This window comes from Dendronephthya gigantea, unplaced genomic scaffold, assembly GCF_004324835.1.
Source record: "Dendronephthya gigantea isolate DGI-Jeju-01 unplaced genomic scaffold, DenGig_1.0 000029F, whole genome shotgun sequence".
Classification (NCBI taxonomy): domain Eukaryota; kingdom Metazoa; phylum Cnidaria; class Anthozoa; order Malacalcyonacea; family Nephtheidae; genus Dendronephthya; species Dendronephthya gigantea.
Genome location: NW_021163039.1, coordinates 1,363,406 through 1,385,023, shown reverse-complemented (window position 1 = coordinate 1,385,023; position 21,618 = coordinate 1,363,406). Strand labels below are relative to the sequence as shown.

Genomic DNA, 21,618 nt, shown 5'->3' with positions numbered 1-21,618 from the left:
TTTATTTCGCAACCCTAATGCAACGACTTGTTTATTCCACAGCATTAATGTAACCAAAATCACGGAAATGAAAATAGTAATTTAAACTAATTTTGAAATTTTGGTGAGTAAAAATGTGTCGCTTTCCCGTGACAAGCAACTGACGTCTTGCTCTTTTCAGTATTTGCGTTCGGTTCATTAAAGAAAGAAGAAATTTTATCAAAAACTAATACATACCAATACATTATACACTTAATGTATGCTCCCGAGGGAAATAGTGAGTTTTCCCAGGAGTCTGAATAAACATTGAGACTCAAGGGAAAACAAAACTCACTATTTCCCGAGGTAGTGTACATTAAGCGTTTTGTTATATAGGAACAAAAACATACATGTTACACAACAATTTCATTCAAAAAAGAAACCCACTTTACTTTGCTCTGACAAGTTGCGGGCAACAATTTTTCACTTGTTTCCCAGGCGGGAAACATTGCATTAATTTAAAGTCATGTGACTACGAATGAACCAATCACATTTATAATACACAGCACCTATATAACAAAATCTAATACATACCTGTAAAGTATGCTGGAGGAGATTGCGGCTAAGCCAAACATAACATCAAATGTGGTATAATAACTTGAAATGAGCAGATAACATGATCCTGGCAGTCATATAATCACCACAACAATAGCATGTGCTTGTTTGGTATCATAAAGACTTATTTCAATACCTCAAAGTCCTCTCATGCTTCGTTGAATCTCGGGTAACCGGGCTCATGTAAACAGCCCCTAAAATAGACCAAACACTTCTCGACGTTTCGACCTGAGGGCCTTCGCCGTAGAGTTAGCACCAACTCTAACATCTACTAACTCTCCTGACGAAGGCCCTCAGGTCGAAATGTCGAGAAGTGTTTTGTCTATTTTAGGCAGTTGTTATACCACATTTGATGCTAAGTTGTTTGAAGACGCTGCCACGCTGCTCCCTGGTTATAAGTCAAACATATGACGATTGTCTGTCGTTCGTACGGTACAGACATTACCTAACTCCATACAAAGAAAAGGTATGATCTATTATTTCCATGCTTGGGACATTCTTACCACTGAGATGGACATCCGTCCATCTTTCATCTATGCCAGCAAGATGTCTGCCTTGGGAGACTTTTACACCTAAAAAAGACGTCTGTCAATCTTTCATCTATGCTCCATGCGTAAACATGCAACCATTTGAATTTTAAACAACTGCTCAAACTTTTAGTAATGAAAACTTTGCAATTTGATCATGTTGTCCAATAATATGTTAACTAAATGTATTTATTTATTAATTACAAACCAAATTTACAACCATGTCTTGATAATATAATTATCTACAATTTCTTTGAGGCTCAACCTAAGTTATGATCTCCGATGAAATGTAAATTCGAAAAGTTGAGGATTAAGGTTCAATTGTTCAAAATATTTATTGCAAAGGTGTGATACAGATAATTTTTAAAGCTCGTACTACGCAGATATCAGATTGCATGGTTTCATTAAGGATCTTTTCACCCGCTTTAGTAATAACACCTTCAATATATAAATATTCAAGACAACAATTCTGAAGTTTCAGAGTGTCTGAGAGTAATGATAAATGTTTATCTGTGATTCCATTGTCGCTTACATACAACTTAGTGAGCTTACATCGTTCATCTCCGAGAGCCTGGCACAAGCTCGGCATGCATTCGTCTGTTAACGAACAAAAGGAAACGTTCAATCTGGTGAGAGGAAATGTTCCTTGTTCAAGAACACTGCACAAGATCCGCATACCTTCATCTCCTATCTTATTATTGCTAAGTGTCAAGTCCTTTAGTCCACATTTTACCAGGCATGGTATGCTTTCATTGGTTAAAGAACATCCGAATAGATTCAGCTTCTCAAGTTTCAACTGCCTTTCTCGAATTACGTTACAAAGAATACGAACGCCTTCATCACGTATGTGAGGATTGCCGCCAAGATCAAGTTTTGTAAGCTGGTTACAAACTTTGCTGCTGAGACATTCCACAAGTGTCAAAATTCCACACGAAGTAATATCATTTAACGACAGATCTAATTCCACCAAACCGACTTTATGCCTATTTTTGAGAAACTCATTTAGATACGCCACTCCGGCATCACTAATATTGTTTTTTGGCCAACAGAGCTTGGTAAGCTTAGAATGACTGTGCTTCAGCTGACATTCAGATTGCAATAGCGCCGGACAACGCTTCCAATCCATCTCGCCAAGATGACAATCGTTCATGGACAGTGATTTTATGCATCTTTCATTTAGCAATTTAAGAGCTTCCATTGAACAATCACTAGGTGCGCCATTAATGTATAAATGATTTAAAAAGTTCAACTGTTTGCAAACGAACACCATTGCTGCCACATCGCTTAGGGAAAGAAGTCGTACATCAGCAGCATCACAAAATATCTCCGTTGCATCTTTCAAACCAGAGTTTGCAGCAATTTCTTTATTAACATCTTCATCCTGTGCTTCTCTCAAACATTTCATCACCAAAATATGATTTGGTCGAATTTCGCACTTAGTGCCTTGAATTGCAAGATATTCCTTGAACGACAACACACAGCTTCTATATTCACGAGAATCATCAGACGTTCTCATTTTCACTCCCAATAATCCAGCCAGAAACTGAAGCACGAGATGCCATCTGCCATGTTTGATATGCGAAGATATAAATTCTTTTACTTCTTCAGGTGTTTTTGTTTCCATTATATGCTTTGCTGCGAGAAATTCTTGTATAGTTAAATGCATAAAGCAAACCTGTATTTGAATTTGAAAAATTGGATTAGGTAAAGAGTTTAGTAATCCTGACGCTTTCATTTTCTCATCGACTAGCTCTCCATTGAAAATCAGTTCATCGTTTTTCATACCATTGAAAGCCAACAGTTGAAGTTTCTTTAAAACAACTTCTTTGCTCTCATTTCGGTCGTGATGCTTATTGAAGTAGACTAAAGCTGACTCGTACAGTTCCGTCAAAGTGGTTGGTAGATCACCAATATCACCCTCTGACACAACGAGACATTCGAACAGAGAGACGCACACAATAAAACAATTCACTGGAATGTAGCATAAATTCATCAGTTCAGATGATGATTTGATATGACTCAATAGCGTTGCTTCTAGATCGCACCTGTTATGATTAGCACAAAACTGTTTAACATACTGTTCAATTTTATCTGATGTGAACCCAACTATTTCAACAGTTCTGTCAAATTTCATTTTGCACAAAACATCATTCACAATTGGCCTGCTGGTCACCAAGACTGTTGCCCCTGGTAACATGTCGCCAACCAAGATTTTGACGAAAAGAAACATTGCAGACATGGAACAAGAAACATCATCATTGGGAAACATTCTTGACTGATCTAGAATTATCTGAAAACTTCCATGGCTTGCATGAAATTCATCTAAACCGTCAAAAACGAAAGTAGCCACTCGTGGATTTTTCCAAATTTCTTTAAAAATACTTTCAAATTCATCTTTATTCAGCAGTTCTGTTCCAATCTGAAGAAATTTCTTAAGTGTTACATGTTGTTTTTGGGCAAGATTGAACCATCTGAATTTGAAATAAAATGCGATTTTATTGTGATAAATTTCATCATCTCCTTTTGCCCAATCTCGCACGATTTTTCTGGTCAGAACAGTTTTTCCAATTCCGGGACGTCCGATTACCAAAATAGTGAAAGGGATTTTGTTTTTAGTATCCTTGTTGGGATAAAATAATTCTTTAATTTCTTTCAGATGAATTGATTTTTCGGAAACTTTCATATAAACATCATAGATCTCATGCCACTTCATTCTTTTTGAAAAGTTGTGTGGGGCTTTCTCAGTATGGATAACAACGTCTATATACATGTCGTCCAAAGGTGTATTATTTGAACCATAATTTATGTCCGGTGTGAGACTTAGCTGTAAAACCTTTTGCTGGTAAATGTCGCGACTGTTCGGGGTACAATTGTTGAATATGTTCATGTCGATCAAGTTAACTTCATCAGATACGTTTTGCTCTCGAAGAAAATACTCAATAATAAATTGCAAATCACATGACCAGGCTGCGTTAGATTGAGAAATGAAACGGGAAAATCGCTTTACTAGCAGATAAATAACTTCTGCCAGGGCAATTATACAAAAAATACCATTACATAAAGACAAAGTTGCCAACAAAAACTCTTTATCCCGGGCAGCTGAGTTCGTACAGCTTACATAATTAGATAACATGGCGTCACTTGTATTCTTTGCTGTAGTCGTGTTTGAGTGCGTTGAACTCAATTCGGGATAAACACAAGTGAATTGTGAATCAAAACCACTCGGATACAATACAGTATGTTGTAGGATTGTGAATAATATACAGAGCATTGAACGAGCCACAAGGTGAAACAAATAGAAATAGAAAACATAAAAGATATTTCTACCTCGTTCATTGTTCCCTCTCGCGACTGTTTGAGGTTCATCACTTCCGCTTGAGAGTCTTTGTGCTTGTTTGATACGATTGCCAACAGCAAGCGAATAAACGACACTCACAACAACAACAGAACCAAAATTGACCAGAACAAAAGCGAATAATTTCACGGGAGAGTTGTACTCGTCGTCGTAGATTGAAAAACACGTTTTCTCAACATAAATTTTGTGTGTTGCATGTTTTGTATCAACAGCACAACTGAACTTTTCCATCTCGCTGAGTCTAAATTCCCTGGCAATTGCTGCAAAGATTAATCCACAGAAAAAATGGACGATCACACATGCGTAGGATAAGATACTAAAACTCTTGGGCTTAATGTGTTCTTTAATACCATCCATCATCTTGAAAGAAATAAGACTGTTTACTTCACGATATATATTTTAGCCCACACTGTCGCGTCTCTCTCGACGTAAAGTGTTATTTTAAAATAGACCACTGAGCAAAACAATACCCAACCTCTTCCCTGAACAATACCGTCTCTCGCAATATGCAAAAACGAATAATTCTTTAACTTCCTGTTCCACAATTACACAAAGAAAATGTCAGTGCCAGAAATGAGTTGTTAATCCACATTACGAAAGGATATTTAGTTTATTTTTTATTTTAAGGAATATTGTTTCCCAGCCTCGTATCCAGACGCTACATTGGAACCCATCCAACGTTGAATTCAGCTGCTATATACACTTCAGCTTAGAAAGTGAGCGCGCGGGGGTTCTTGGATTTGCCACCGATGAACTCCATATATACCTGGAGTGGGATCTTGATTGTTGAAAGTGAAACCAAAGATGGCAGAAATTAAAGGCCCCATTGAAGGTCATTTTCAATCCTCCTAGGTGCGCGGCCAATTATTTTTCTTATTTTTCTTGCCGGCAGATATGATCCACTAGTGAATCTCGTTAGTTTTATTACCGGACTAATTTTTCGGCAACATATTAGTATTATTACAATGCGACAAATTTTTCGCCAATATAGTATTATTAGGTATACTATGCGACAAATTTTTCGCTAACATAGTATTATTACAATGCAACAAATTTTTTGGCAACGTAGTTTTTCACAATGCGACAAAATTTTCGGCAACACAATATTATTACAATGCGACAAATTTTTCGGCAATTTGTCAACATAGTTTTTTGTAATGTCGTGTTCGAATTATCACATAAATTTGGGCTGCCTATGTTGTGATTCGTTAAAACATCAACAATCCGCCACTTTATTTTTTTCGAAAGATATCACGTCTTTCGTAGTCAACTTCACTGAAATTTATACGCATCCAAATACAAAATATCAGATCGAACAGTTTTCCCTGACAGCCTTGAATGGAAACAGCTAAAACTCTATCTTTCTTCTAGAGAGTTGCATTTTTTCGCCACGCGCATTCTTTTCAAACATTCATCTCTTTCGACTTTACAGCGAGTCATCTGAAACTGAAACAGCCGCCGTGATTCAGATTCTGGTGATTCTAAACTTAATGATGACGAGGCCGTGACATGCGCAGTAGAACCAAAAGGTACGTCACCGACCGATATTGTCTTCACCGACGTCGTATACGATAGTTCTGAAGAACCTCGTGCATGTAAGTCAAAATACATTTTTTGTAATCTATTATATAAAGTATCAAATAAAGTACAAAAATTGAATCCTTGCCTCTGAGATTCTTATTCTATTCGTTACAAAATCGCCTTCATTATAAACTGTTTCTAATATCAACACCTCTCCAAAACCAAAACCTCGTACAAAAAGCCGCGACACTTTGCCGTATGATGTTAAAGCATGTCTAATAAAAACCATCTGAAAAAGAGATGATTTTTAGCGAGAATTTCCAAATTTGTCTCGACCGTATTTATCATCAATATCACTGTATTCCAACGAAATTTGCCAGGGGAAGGTCAGATATTTCTGCTAAAAAAACTCTTTTTATTGTCAGGTCGGTTGTACAAATGCTGAATGAAGCTATCCATCGAATAGTGATTTTTTTAACCCATCTAAAAATCGGCTTGAAAAGCAATAAAATTCTAGCTTTGTCAGCAAAAATTATTAAAAGATTCCTCAATTTAGGAATACTAAGATTTAATCAAAGTTTCAGCCAACAACGGACGATTTTAAAGCAATTGAAAAAACATTATCCGGTGGATAGCGCTATCCGGTTTTCATACAACCGGCCCCTGGTGATTAAATGTATTTGTTTAAAATGTGATAAACCGTCAGGTTTTTTAACCTGCTGAACCTTGTTGACTGAGAGAATAATTTCTTTCTGCATCCGTCAGCCCTTACACACGAAATTATGGAGTAAAAATGTAATTCAAGCGCTAATTATTTGTGTTCTAATTAAATTCAGAACGTCATAATCCGCGATTATGACGTCATACACCCAAGTGTGAAGATCAACTCAACTCCAGTCAAATCGTGTTTCCAAGCCAGTCACATACGAATCCAGCTGTTTTTATGAATCAAGATCGACGCCATGAAGAGTTAGAAAATGTTTTTGTTTCTTATTCTGCAGCTGTTTTCTACGTCCAGAGGAATCTTTGCTGACAAAGGTAAAATTTTAAAGTTTCCTTTTGATATTTTTGAAGAGTTTTGAAGAGTTTATTCCAGTTTATCCGGGGTTCCGGGGTAAAAAACTGCCGGGGTTTATCACACTGCTCTGGAAACAAATCATTGAAATGAAAAGACAATTCAGCCACGAACAACGTACTCGGTTTTACCAACTGATGCGCTTCTATAATATAAAACTATCCCGAATCACGTCTTCCGCCCGGCGGAAAATTAATGATAGCCTATTATAGTGGATTGACTAAATATCATACTCCAAAAGAAGGATTTTATGACCAGAATCCAGTCCACTCTCGGAATATGCCTATTCGTGCATGTAAGTCTTTGCAACATCAACAATTGGCACGAAAAGTTTTCTTAAAATTGCGAATTTTGTTTTTATTGCGAAAACTTGAAGTCGTGGGGTTTATTTGTATTCCGTTAGTTTTACTAAAACAATTAGACAACTCACCCTCGTTATATTTGAACGAATTGTTAACTGGGCTTCGTTGTCTAATTGTTAGTCAGTCGCCTAATGACACAGCGCTGACGGTCAGAATCAAATTTGGTTGGGCAACTGCTTAAATTGTTCTGGAAAATTTTCCTGTGACTTGCAACAGACTTCTTCCTCTTTCGAATATGTCGACACGGTTCGTTAAAGAAACAAATATAAGAAAACAAATTCATTATCAAAGCTGAATTCTGTAAACTATACATGCAGGGTGAAATTGTGGCAAAGCCAAACATATGACGATATGTTTGTCCGTTCGTACGAACATAAACCTAAGTCCGGGATTAAACCATTTGCATTTTTAACAACTGTTTAAACTTTTAGTAATGAAAACCTTATTAATTCATCATCTTGTCCAATGATATCTAAATTAATTACAAATTATTCCTACAAATTTCCAACCTTATCTGAGGCTCAACCAAAGTTATGATCTCTGATGAAACGTTACTACATTTTAATATCTGTTTTAAACAGTTTCACAATTGTTTTGAATAGAAAATGTCTAAGCCTCGTTCTCTACAGATATCAGATTGCATGGTTTCATGAAGGATCTTTTTACCCGCGCTAGTAGTAACACATAAAATATATAAACGTCCAATACAGCAATTCTGAAGTTTCAGAGTGTCTGAGAGTAATGATAAATGTTTGTCTGTGATTCCTTTGTTGTTTACATACAACTCAGTGAGCTTACATCGTTCATCTCCGAGAGCCTGGCACAAGCTCGGCATGCATTTGTCTGTTAACGAGCAAAAGGAAACGTCCAATCTGGTGAGAGGACATGTTCCTTGTTCAAGAACACTGCACAAGATCCGCATACCTTCATCTCCTATCTTATTATCCCTAAGATTCAATTTCTTTAGTCCACATTTTCCTTCATTGACAGCATCACCCAAGGCAACCATGCTTTTTTCTGTTAAATAACACGAGCTAATATCCAACGTAGTAATCTTACATGTTTCTTGTCGGAAAACGTCAAACAACATCTCCATTCCTTTATCATCTATTTTACTACCACAGATGTCTAAGCCAGTTATTTGACAGTGCTCATCACTGAGAAGCTCTACCAGCCAGGGTATGCTTTTATTGGTTAGAAAACATTCGGATAGATTTAACTTCTTCAGGTTTAACCGTCTTTCTCGAATTCCGCTACAAAGAAAACGAACGCCCTCATCACCTATATTATTCCCACGAAGATTAAGTTCTGTAAGCTTTTTACAAACTTTGACGCTGAGAAATTCTAAAAGTGTAGGAATTCCGCCTGAAGTAATGTGATTAAGCGAAAGGTCCAAATAATCCAAACAGACTTTATGGCTATTTTGGAGAAACTCATTCAGATACGCCACTCCGGCATCACTAATACTGTTGTGAGACAAACATAACTTGGTAAGCTTAGAATGACTGTGATTCAGCTGACATACAGATCTCAACGCACTTGCACAACGCTTCACACCCATGTCGCCAAGATTACAATTTTGCACACTCAGTGACTTTAAGCATCTTCTATGCATCAATTCACGAGCTTCCATCGAACAATCACTGGATACACCTGCAATGCTTAAGCAATTTGAAAAGTCCAAGTGTTTGCAAACAAACACCATTGCTGACACATCGCTTGTGGAGAGAAGTGGTCCAACGAAAGTATAACACCGTATCTCAGTTACATCTTTCAAAGCAGAGTTTGCAGCAATTTCTTTAGCAACATCTTCATCCTGCACTTCTCTCAAGCATTTCATCACCAAAATATTATGTGGTCGAATTTCGCACCTAGTGCCTACAATTGCAAGATATTCCTTGAGCGACAACACACAGCTTCTGTATTGATGAGAGTCATCAGACGTCCTCATTTTCATTCCCAATAATCCAACTAGAAATTGAAGCACCAGATGCCATCTGCTATTAACAAAATGCGAAGATATAAATTCTTTTACTTCTTCAGGTGTTTTTGTTTCCACAATATGCTTCGCTGCGAGAAATTCTTGTATAGTTAAATGAATGAAGCAAGCTTGTGTTTGAATTTGAAAAATTGGATTAGGTAAAGAATTTAATAATCCAGACGCTTTCATTTTCTCATCAACTAGCTCTCCATTGAAAATCAGTTCATCATTTTTCATACCATTGTAAGCCAACTGTTGAAGTTGCTTTAAAACTTCTTTGCTTTGATTTCGGTCATGATGCTTATTGAAGTAGACTAAGGCCAGCTCGTACAGTTCAGTCAAAGTAGTTGGTAGAGCACCAATATCACCCTCTGAGTCAATGAGACATTCGAAAAGAGAAACACAAACAATAAAACAATTCACTGGAATGTAGCATAAATTCATCAGTTCAGATGATGATTTCATGTGACCCAATATCGTTGCTTCTAGATCACACCTGTTATGATTAGCACAAAACTGTTTAACATACTGTTCAATTTTATCTGATGTGAACCCAATAATCTCAGCAGTTCTGTCAAATTTCATTTTGCACAAAACATCATTCACAGTTGGCCTGCTGGTCACCAAGACTGTTGCCCCTGGTAACATGTCGCCAGACAAGATTTTGACAAACAGAATCATTGCAGACATGGAACAAGAAACATCGTCATTGGGAAACATTCTTGACTGATCTAGAATTTTCTGAAAACCTTCATGGTTTGCACCAAATTCATCGAAACCGTCAAAAATGAAAGTAGCATTTTGTGGGTTTTCCCAAATTTCTTTAAAAATACTTTCAAATTCATTTTCATTCTGCAGCTCTGTTCCAAACTGAAGAAATTTCTTAAGTGTTACATGTTCTATTTCGGATAGATTGAACCATCTGAATTTGAAGTAAAATGCGATTTTATCATGATAAATTTCATCATCTCCTTTTGCCCAATCTCGCATGATTTTTCTGGTCAGAACAGTTTTTCCAATTCCGGGACGTCCGATCAACAAAATGGTAGAAGGGATTTTGTTTTTAGTATCCTGCTTTGGACAAAATAATTCCTTAATCTCTTTCAGGAGTATTGAAAATTCTGGAACTTTCGTATAAACATCATAGATCTCATGCCTATCCATTCCCTTTGAAACTTGTGTGGGGCTTGTTCAGTATGGATAACAAGGTCTATGAACATGTCGTCCAAAGGTGTATGCTTTGAACCATAATTTATGTCCTGTGTGAGGCCTAGCTGTAAAACCTTTTCCTTGTAAACGTCACAGCAATTTTTTATGCAAATTAAGGCAACTTTATCAGATAAGTTTTGCAGTCGAAGAAAATACTCAATGATAAATTGCAAATCACTTGACCAGGCTGGAGGAATGGAACGGGAAAATCGCTTCACTAGTAGATAAATAACTTCTGCCAGGGCAATTATACAAAAAATACCATTACATACAGACAAAGTTATCAACAAAGATTCTTTATCGCGGGCAGCTGAATTGGTACATCTTACACTAGATAGCTTGTCGCCGCTTGTATTCTTTGTTGTAGTCGTGTTTGAGTGCGTTGAACTCAATTTAGGGTATTTACAACTGAATTGTGTATCAAATCCACTCGGATACAATACAGTATGCTGTAGGATTGTGAATAATGTACAGAGAATTGAACGAGCCACAAGGTGGAACAAATAGAAATTGAAAACATAAAAGGTTTTTCTACCTTGTTCATTGTTCCCTCTCGCGACTGTTTGAGGTTCATCACTTCCGCTTGAGAGTCTTTCTGCTTGTTTGATACGATTGCCAACAGCAAGCGAATAAACGAACTCACAACAACAACAGAACCAAAATTGGACAAAACAAAAGCAAATAATTTCACGGGAGAGTTGTACTTGTCGTCGTAGAATGAGAAACACGTTTTCTCGGCATAAATTTTGTGCGTTGCATGTTTTGTGTCAACAGCACAACTGAACTTTTGCATCTCGCTGAGTCTAAATTCCCTGGCAATTGCTGTAAAGATCAATCCAGAAAAAATGAATGATCACACATATGTAGGATAAGATGCTAAATCTCTTCGGTATTAGGTGTTCTTTAATACCATCCATCATCTTGAAAGAAATAAGAATATTTACTTCACGATATAAATCTTAGCCCACACTGTCGCGTCTCTCTCGACGTAAAGTGTTTTTTTAAAATAAATCACTGAGCAAAACAATACCCAACCTCGTGCCTAAACAATATCGTCTCTCGCAATATGCAAAAAGAAGTAATTCTTTAAATTCCTGTTCCGCAATTACACAAAGAAATATCAGTTCCAGAAATGAGTTGTTAATTCACATTTCGCGCGGGGGTTCTTGGATTGGCCACCGATGAACTCCATATATACGTGGAGTGGGATCTTGATTGCTGAAAGTGAAACCAAAGATGGCAGAAATTAAAGGCCCCATTGGTCATTTTCAATCATCCTAGGTGCGCGGCCAATTATTTTTCTCATTGTTCCGACCGGCAGTAATGATCCACTAGTGAATCTCGTTAGTTTTATTACTTGACGAATTTTTCGCCAACATAGTATTATTACAATGCGACAAATTTTTCGCCAACATAGTTATTATTACAATGCAACAAATTGTTCGGTAATTTGTCAAAATAGTGTTATTACAATGTCGAGTTCGAATTACATAAATTTAGGCTGCCTATGTTGTGATTCTTTAAAACATCAACAATCCGCCACTTTGTTTTTTTCGAAAGATATCCAGCTGATCTGGGTATAAAAATCAACCAATCAGAAGCCAGATCTTGGACAAAACTGAATTATCATTTCCTTCATTGCATATGACTTCGACACTCGAAAATATCAAGTAATTTTATTATATTTATGTGAAAACACGTTTATTTTTTCCCAACTGTAAATTAGAATTAAAATTTTTCACACTTTACACTATTAGTTGGAAGAATAGCGACAAGTAACACCAGGAACATGACAGTTTTGTCGAGACGCTTTATGACGTCATGATCTCAGATCAACTGGATCACGTCTTTCGTAGTGAACTTCACTGAAATTTCCACGCACCCAAATACAAAATATCAGATCGAACAGTTTTCCTCGAGATTTCTCTCATTTTTCACTCAAATATACAGGCCGGTATCAAAAAATCTCCTGAACATGAAATTATTGCCTAATTTGGGGTACTCGCACAATACAAAGTATTAAAAAGGCTGATATTTTTACGCAAGATGTTTCCAACCCAGCTAAATTTTACTAATTTTAGTGTGTTTTATCCAATGAACTGTAAACAAACTCTTTAATCCTTGTCTCTGAGATTTTTATTCTATTGGTTACAAAATAAGATCGACTTTCTTGAAGAATCATCTAAAAAATGACCTCCCTAATGTGAAGATAAATTTTAAAATGGACAACTTTATACTGGCAGTTCTATAGTATCGGTACCTCTTACCAAACAAAAGCCAGTGTCCACATTGCCGTAGTGTTAAAGGCATGCCTTAGTAATAGTACTATGTAATAATGATCTTCCTAGTCAGGGTGGCCGGAAGCTCTTTAACAGCAGCGGGAGACAGAACTTGGGAAAAGGGCATACTCCTTTTACCTTAGCAACAGTATGGAGCAGAACTTTCAACTGCCGTAAATGCCCCAGTTCTTCCGGCGCTCCTGTCCCTAATGTAAAAACTCTTTAAAATGGACAATTCCCTGGTAAAAATAACTCCCTAATAGGACACCCTCTTACTATGGACAACTCTCTAATATGAAGGACTGATACCTAAATACTGATACTTAAATATGAAGAGATATCGCTAAAGTAACGACACTTTTCTAACACAGTCAGCTGTCTAATACTGATGCGCCTTTATTATAAACTGCTTCTAATATCAACACCTCTCCAAAACCAGAACCTCGTACAAAAAGCCGGGACACTTTGCCGTTTAGTGTTAAAGCATGTCTAATAAAAACCATCTGAAAAAGAGATGATTTTTAGCGAGAATTGCCAAATTTGTCTAGACCACATTTATCATCAATATCATTGTATTCCGTCCGAAATTTGCCTGGGGGAGGACAGCTATTTCTGCTAAAAAAAACCTCATTTATATGTGGGCCCGGTTGTACAAAGGCTGGATAGCGCTATCCTTTGTTTTAAACAGAGATGCCCCTGGTGATTAAATGTATTTGTTTAGTATGATAAATTGTCAGGTTTTTTAACCTTCTAAACATTGTTTACTGAGAGTGAGAGAATCATTTCTTTCTGCATCCGTCAGCCCTCACACACAAAATTATAGAATAAAAATGTAATTCAAGCGCTAATTATTTGTGTTCTAATTCAATTCAGAACGTCATAACTCGCGATTATGACGTCATACGCCCAAGTGTGAAGATCAACTTAACTCCAGTCAAATCGTGTTTCCAAGCCAGTCACATACGAATCCAGCCGTTTTTATGAATCAACATCGACGCCATGAAGAGTTAGAAAATGTTTTTGTTTCTTATTCTGCAGCTGTTTTCTACGTCGAGAGGAAGTAAGATTTTAAAGTTTCCTTTTGATTTTCCAGTTTTGAAGAGTTTAAAAGAGTAGACGGGGTTTATTATCGTGAGTTCCGGGGTAAAAAACTGCCGGGGTTTATCACACTGCTCGGGAAATAAATCATTGAAATGAAAAGACAATTCAGCCACGAACTACGTACTCGGTTTTACTGAAACGTTTCTATAATAAACTATCCCGAATCGCGTTTTCCGCCTGGCTACGCTACTTGTAGGCGATTAATGATAGCCTATTATAGTGGATTGACTAAATATCATACTCCAAAAGAAGGATTTTGTGACCAGAATCCAGTCCACTCTCGGAATATGCCTATTGGTGCATGTAAGTCTTTGCAACATCAACAATTGGCACGAAAAGTTTTCTTAAAATTGCGAGTTTTGTTTTTATTGCGAAAACTTGAAGTCGTGGGGTTTCTTTGTATTCTGTTAGTTTTACTAAAACAATTAGACAACTCACCCTGGTTATATTTGAACGAATGGTTAACTGGGCTTCGTTGTCTAATTGTTAGTCAGTCGCCTAATGACACAGCGCTGACGGTCCGAATCAAATTTGGTTGGGCAACTGCCTAAAATGCTCTGGAAAGCTTTCCTGTGACTAGCAACAGACCTCTTCCTCTTTCGAATATGTCAACACGGTTCGTTAAAGAAAAAAATAGGAAATCAAATTCATTAGTAAAGCTGAATTCTGTAAACTATACATGCAGGGTGAAATTGTGGCAAAGCCAAACATACGACGATATGTTTGTCAGTTCGTACGAACATAAACCTAACTCCGGGATTAAAAAACCATTTGCATTTTTAACAACCGTTTAAACTTTTAGTAATGAAAACCTTGTTAATTCATCATCTTGTCCAATAATATCTAAATTAATTACAAATTATTCCTACAAATTTCCAACCTTATCTGATAAAATATATAATTATCTGTGACTTCTTTGTGGCTCAACCAAAGTTATGATCTCCGATGAAATGTTACTACATTTTAATATGTGTTATAAACAGTCCCACAATTGTTTTCGACTTTTTCATAAAAAAATGTGTAAACCTCGTTTTTTACAGATATCAGACTGCATGGTTTCATTAAGGATCTTTTCACCCGCTTTAGTAATAATGCAATCTTCAATTCTTAAATATTTCAGACAACAATTCTGAAATTTCAGAGTGTCTGAGAGTAATGATAAATGTTTATCTGTGATTTCATTGTTGTTTACATACAACTTAGTGAGTTTACATCGTTTATCTCCGAGAGCCTGGCACAAGCTCGGCATGCATTCGTCTGTTAACGAACATCTGGAAACGTGCAAACTGGTGAGAGGACATGTTCCTTGTTCAAGAACATTGCACAAGATCCGCATACCTTCATCTCCTATCTTATTATTGCTAAGATTCAATATCTTTAGTCCACATTTTCCTTCATTGACAGCATCACCCAAGGCAACCATGCTTTTTTCTGTTAAATAACACGAGCTAATACTCAACATAGTAATCTTACATGTTTCTTGTCTGAAAACGTCAAACAACATCTCCATTCCTTGATCACCTATTTTACGACCACTGATTTCTAAGCCAGTTATTTGACAGTGTTCATCACTGATAAGCTCTACCAGCCAGGGTACGCTTTCATTGGTTAAAGAACGTCCGGATAGATTTAACTTCTTCAGCTTCAATCGTCTTTGTCGAATTCCGCAACAAAGAGAACGAACGCCCTCATCACCTATATCATTCCCATCAAGATTAAGTTCTGTAAGCTGGTTACAAACTTCGACGCTGAGAAATTCTAAAAGTGCAGGAATTCCGCATGAAGTAATGAGATTAGTCGACAGGTCTAAATCCTTTAAACAGACTTCATGGCTATTTTGGAGAAACTCATTCAGATACGCCACTCCGACATCACTAATACTGTTGAGAGACAAACATAACTTGGTAAGCTTCGAATGACTGTGATTCAGCTGACATTCAGATGTCAACGCAGTAGCACAACGCCTCACACCCATGTCACCAAGATTACAACTTACCATATCCAGTGACTTTAAGCATCTTCCATGCAGCAATTTAAAAGCTTCCATCAAACAAGCACTGGATACGCCTGCAATGCCTAGGCAATTTAAAATGTTCAAGTGTTTGCAAACGAACACCATTGCTGCCACATCGCTTGGGGAGAGAATAGCAAAACCAGAACACCATATCTCAGTCACATCTTTCAAAGCAGAGTTTGCAGCAATTTCTTTAGCAACATCTTCATCCTGCACTTCTCTCAAGCATTTCATTACCAAAATATTTTCTGTAATCTTGTACGTAGTGCCTTCAATTGCAAGATATTTCTTGAACGACAACACGCAGCTTCTGTATTGATGAGAGTCATCAGACTTCCTCATTTTCCCTCCCAATAATCCAGCTAGAAATTGAAGCACCAGATGCCATCAGCCATGCTTGAAATGCAAAGTTATAAATTCTTTTATTTCTTCAGGTGTTTTTGTTTCCACAATATGCTTCGCTGCGAGAAATTCTTGTATAGTTAAATGAATAAAGCAAACCTGTATTTGAATTTGAAAAATTGGATTAGGTAAAAAGTTTAGTAATCCTGACTCTTTCATTTTCTCATCGACTAGCTCTCCATTGAAAATCAGTTCATCGTTTTTCATACCATTGAAAGCCAACTGTTGAAGTTGCTTTAAAACTTCTTTGCTTTGATTCCGGTCATGATGCTTATTGAAGTACACTAGAGGACTGTACAGTTCAGTCAAAGTAGTTGGTAGAGCACCAATATCACCCTCTGAGTCAATGAGACATTCGAACAGAGAAACACAAACAATAAAACAATTCACTGGAATGTAGCATAAATTCATCAGTTCAGATGATGATTTGATATGACTCATTAGCGTTGCTTCTAGATAGCACCTGTTATGATTAGCACAAAACTGTTTAACATACTGTTCAATTTTATCCGATGTGAATCCAACTATCTCAACAGTTCTGTCAAATTTCATTTTGCTTAAAACATGACTTACAGTCGGCCTGCTGGTCACCAAGACTGTTGCCCCTGGTAGCATGTTGCCAGACAAGATTTTGACAAACAGAATCATTGCAGACATGGAACAAGAAGCATCGTCATTGGGAAACATTCTTGACTGATCTAGAACTTTCTGAAAACCTTCATGGTTTGCACCAAATTCATCGAAACCATCAACAACGAAAGTAGCATTTTGCGGGTTTTCCCAAATTTCTTCAAAAATGCTTTCAAATTCATCTTCATTCAGCAGTTCTGTTCCTAACTGAAGAAATTTCTTAAGCGTTACATGTTGCATTTGGGCCAGATTGAACCATCTGAATTTGAAGTAAAATGCGATTGTATCGTGATAAATTTCATCATCTCCTTTTGCCCAATCTCGCATGATTTTTCTCGTGAGAACAGTTTTTCCAATTCCGGGACGACCGATCACCAAAATGGTGGAAGGGATTTCGTTTTTAGTATCCTTGTTTGGATAAAATAATTCCTTAATCTCTTTCAGGGGTATTGAATTTTCGGGAACTTTCATATAAACATCATAGATCTCGTGCCTGTCCATTCCTTTTGAAAACTTGTGTGGGGCTTGTTCAGTATGGATAACGAGGTCTATATACATGTCGTCCAAAGGTGTATGCTTTGAACCATAATTTATGTCTGGTGTGAGACCTAGCTGTAAAACCTTTCGCTTGTAAATGTCGCGACTGTTTGGGGTACAATTGTTAAATGTGTTCATGTCGATCAAGTCAACTTCATCAGATACGTTTTGCTGTCGAAGGAAATACTCAATAATAAATTGCAAATCACATGACCAGGCTGGACGAATGGAACGGGAAAATCGCTTCACTAGTAGATAAATAAATTCCGCCAGGGCAATTATACTAAAAATGCCATTAAATAACGACAAAGCAACCAACAAAGATTCTTTATCCCGGGCAGCTGAGTTCGCACATCTTACACTAGATAGCTTGTCGCCGCTTGTATTCTTTGCTCTAGTCATGTTTGAGTGCGTTGAACTCAATTTGGGGTAATTACAACTGAATTGTGAATCAAAACCACTCGGATATAATACAGTATGCTGTAGGATTGTGAATAACATACAGAGCATTGAACGAGCCACAAGGTGGAACAAATAGAAATTGAAAACATAAAAGGTTTTTCTACCTTGTTCATTGTTCCTTTTCTTGGCGACTGTTCGAGGTTCATCACTTCCGCTTGAGAGTCTCTCTGTTTGTTTGATACGATTGCCAACAGCAAGCGAATAAACGACACTCACAACAACAACAGAACCAAAATTGAACAGAACGAAAGCAAATAATTTCACGGGAGAGTTGTACTCGTCGTCGTAGATTGAAAAACACGTTTTTTCGGCATAACTTTTGTGAGTTGCATGTTTTGTGTCAACAGCACAACTGAACTTTTCCATCTCGCTCAGTCTAAATTCCCTGGCAATTGCTGTAAAGATTAATCCACAGGAAAAATGGATGATCACACATGCGTAGGATAAGACGCTAAATCTCTTGGGTATTAGGTATTCTTTAATACTGTCCATCATCTTGAAAGAGATAGGAATATTTACTTTACGATATATATTTTAGCCCACACTGTCGCGTTTGATCAAAACATTACCCAACCTCGTGCCTGAGCAATATCGTCTTTCACAATACACAAAAATAAGTAATTCTTTAAATTCCTGTTCTGCAGTTACACAAAGAAAATATCAGTGCCAGAAATGAGTTCACATTACGAAAGGAAGGATAATTTACAGCACATCCAGAAATAACCTAACAAAAACCGCGGTTAACCTATACCCGAGGTCGAACCGCGTCTAACTCGGTCTGAACGACGGTCTAAATCGGTCTGACAGACAGTTTTATTACGTGACAAGTTATTCAGCAATTTGTGAACATAGTGGTATATTACAACGCGACAAATTTATCGGCAATTTGTGACCTAGTGTTATTACAACGCGACAAATTTATCGGCAATTTGTGACCTAGTGTTATTACAACGCGACAAATTTATCGGCAATTTGTCGATTTAGTGGTATTACAACGCGACAAATTTATCGGCAATTTGTCGACTTAGTGTTATTACAATGCAATACAATGCAATATCGAGTTCGAATTAACACGTAAATTTAGGCTGCCTGCCTTTGTTTTGAATTGTGATCGGTTAAAACCTCAACAACATCCGCCACGAAAGATATCACGACTTTCGTAGTGAACTTCACTGAAATTCACAAGCAGTCAAGCACACAAATACAAAATATCAGACCGAACAGTTCTCCTTGAGATTTCTCTCATTTCCCACTCAAATATACTCGGGATCAATCCAAACTCTTTTGGGATTCCTGTATTTAGGTTTTCCTGACATGGAATTATTGCCTAATTTTGGGTACTCGCATAAGACTAAGTATGAAAATGGCTAATTTTTCTACGCTAGATGTTTGCAATTAATTTTACTACGTTTAATTTGCATTATCTGAGAATATTGAGTCATAGTTTGTATTTCACGTCAATTTTACCCTTTGACATCGTTGTCGGGGATGGTTTAGACGCATGCCCGGAAGACGAAACTGCGACACGAGAGGAGATTTCCTTTTAATTTTACACATATAATTCTGAAAAAATCACAAATTTACAAAGATTATGTGTTGCACTTTCCGATCATATTTTTACAATTGTATAGATTATTGACCCCTCCATTATTATTCCAAAATAAATCGTTCAAATCACACTAAATAAAGCTAACTAAACCAATTAAACTAACAAATCGTTTTGCGCAATCAAACAAATATTATTACGGTACCTGAAGGGTGGATCTCCTCCGTACGAGCTATCTAAACGTTTTTCTGTCTCTGTATAGCAACTCAAATGCTGTCTGGATACTAACTGCGTTTTTCAGTGATTCTTAGGTTTTAAATTACACTTGCGCTTTGAATAAATTATCAAGTGACGTCAGAAGACAGGACATGAACCATAAGGTCTAGGTTATGAGGTACGCAGTGGATAGTGGATGGGAGGGGTTTGAGATCACATAATTGGGTACACCAGTGGCTATTTTTCTGCATCTGACTCAATAGGAAGTTGGATAGTGGAAAAATATATGAACTGCTTATTCCCAATTTCTGCTTGCTTTGAAAAAAGTTTATCGAATATTGGTTTAAATATTTAAAAGTTCGTTCCAAAGTTCAAAAGCTTGTTCTGAAGTAAGTTTCCGATTGCTCACGGAAATGTCCGAAGATTATGTATTACGCTGTTTGATTTTCAAGCTAATCATTTCGCTATCAATCCATTCACAACGTTTAAAACAGCACAGTGGCGGATCTAGGGGTGTGTAGAATAAATTACTACAGCTTAAAATCGGAATCGCAATGGCAGATTTTAATTTTAATGTAAAAATCTATCACCAATAGCGTTGTTATTAAAGGGTTCTCAACAAGGAGGAATTTCGTTTTAAAGTAATCGCCATATTTGTTTACATTTTTCAGGCTAAGCCAATCAGCTTAAATTTTTAATGCTTCATGTAAGATGGTATATACTGTACTTTTTATCAAAATTTATGCATTCTGATTGGGTTACTGGAAATGTAAACAAACTTGCTGATTGGTCTAAAACGAAATTCCCCCTTGTTGGTGTTTTCCGGTTACTGAAACAGCAAACCTAATTTTTATTAAAACAAATTAACTGAAACGAATATTCCAAATAGTTTTTTGAAAGCAAGCTGAAGTCAAGAGTAAAAACTGAATGGAAACGAGTGAAACTCTATCTTCCTAGCAGAGAGTTGGGCATTTTTTGGCCGAAGAAACTTTTGAATCCTCAAACGAATATTCGAAATACTTTTTAAAAAGCGAGCTGAAATTGAGGGTGAGCCCTGAATAGAAACAGCTGAAATTCTATCTTTCTTCCAGAGAGTTGCATTCTTTCGCCACGCATTCTTATCAAACATTCGTCTCTTTCGACTTTACAGCGAGTCATATGAAACCGAAACAGCCGCCGTGATTCAGATTCTGGTGATTCTGAACTTAATGATGATGATGCTGTGACATGCGCAGTAGAACCAAAAGGTACGTCACCGAACGATATTGCCTTCACCGAGACTGCACACAATAACTCTGAAGAACCTCGTGCAAGTCAGCAAAATCTGATGAATTCAGAATACATAGATTGTTTGTAACCTATATATGTGGATAGCGCTATCCATCGAATAGTGATTTTTTCAACCTTTCTAAAAATGCTTGAAAAGCAATAAAATTTCAGCTTTGTAAGCAAAAATTTTTAAAGAGGACCTTCAATTAAGGAATACTAAGATTTAATCAAATTAAATAAAAAAATTCCAGTCAACAACGGGTGATTTTAAAGCGATTGAAAAAAAACCTTTATGGTTGAGAGCGCTATATATCCGGTTTTCATACAACCGGCCCCTGGTGATTAAATGTATTTGTTTAATATGATAAACCGTCACGTTTTTTTACCTGCTGAAACTTGTTGACTGAAAGTGTGAAAATCATCTCATTCTGCATCCGCCAGCCCTTACACACGAGATTATAGAATAAAAATCAGGGGCGGGTTGTTCGAAAGGCGTTTAGCTTAAACGGCGGATAAGTCATAAATAGAAAATCAAATTATCTATTTATTGAACAACTGA

The 21,618-nt window shown here is 36.9% G+C and overlaps 4 protein-coding genes across 4 annotated transcripts; all 4 read right to left on the bottom strand.

The window, feature by feature from the left end:
* Positions 1 to 1,329: 1,329 nt before the first annotated feature.
* LOC114523944 (NACHT, LRR and PYD domains-containing protein 3-like) lies at positions 1,330 to 3,813 on the bottom strand. The gene has a single exon (XM_028545011.1). The coding sequence runs from the start codon at positions 3,811 to 3,813 to the stop codon at positions 1,435 to 1,437; it is 2,379 nt and encodes a 792-aa protein (XP_028400812.1). The 3' UTR covers positions 1,330 to 1,434.
* Positions 3,814 to 7,927: 4,114 nt separating this feature from the next.
* Positions 7,928 to 10,558, bottom strand: LOC114523943 (NACHT, LRR and PYD domains-containing protein 3-like). The gene has a single exon (XM_028545010.1). The coding sequence runs from the start codon at positions 10,556 to 10,558 to the stop codon at positions 7,997 to 7,999; it is 2,562 nt and encodes an 853-aa protein (XP_028400811.1). The 3' UTR covers positions 7,928 to 7,996.
* Positions 10,559 to 14,773: 4,215 nt separating this feature from the next.
* Positions 14,774 to 16,679, bottom strand: LOC114523942 (NACHT, LRR and PYD domains-containing protein 3-like). Its single transcript, XM_028545008.1, has 3 exons — positions 15,980 to 16,679; positions 15,022 to 15,741; positions 14,774 to 14,826 (listed from the first exon to the last, which is right to left on the bottom strand). Exons 1-3 carry the CDS (start codon positions 15,999 to 16,001, stop codon positions 14,774 to 14,776), a joined length of 795 nt encoding a protein of 264 aa, XP_028400809.1. The 5' UTR covers positions 16,002 to 16,679.
* On the bottom strand, positions 16,385 to 19,962 carry LOC114523941 (NACHT, LRR and PYD domains-containing protein 3-like). Its single transcript, XM_028545007.1, has 2 exons — positions 18,133 to 19,962; positions 16,385 to 17,737 (listed from the first exon to the last, which is right to left on the bottom strand). Exons 1-2 carry the CDS (start codon positions 18,172 to 18,174, stop codon positions 16,385 to 16,387), a joined length of 1,395 nt encoding a protein of 464 aa, XP_028400808.1. The 5' UTR covers positions 18,175 to 19,962.
* Between the last annotated feature and the right edge of the window lie 1,656 nt (positions 19,963 to 21,618).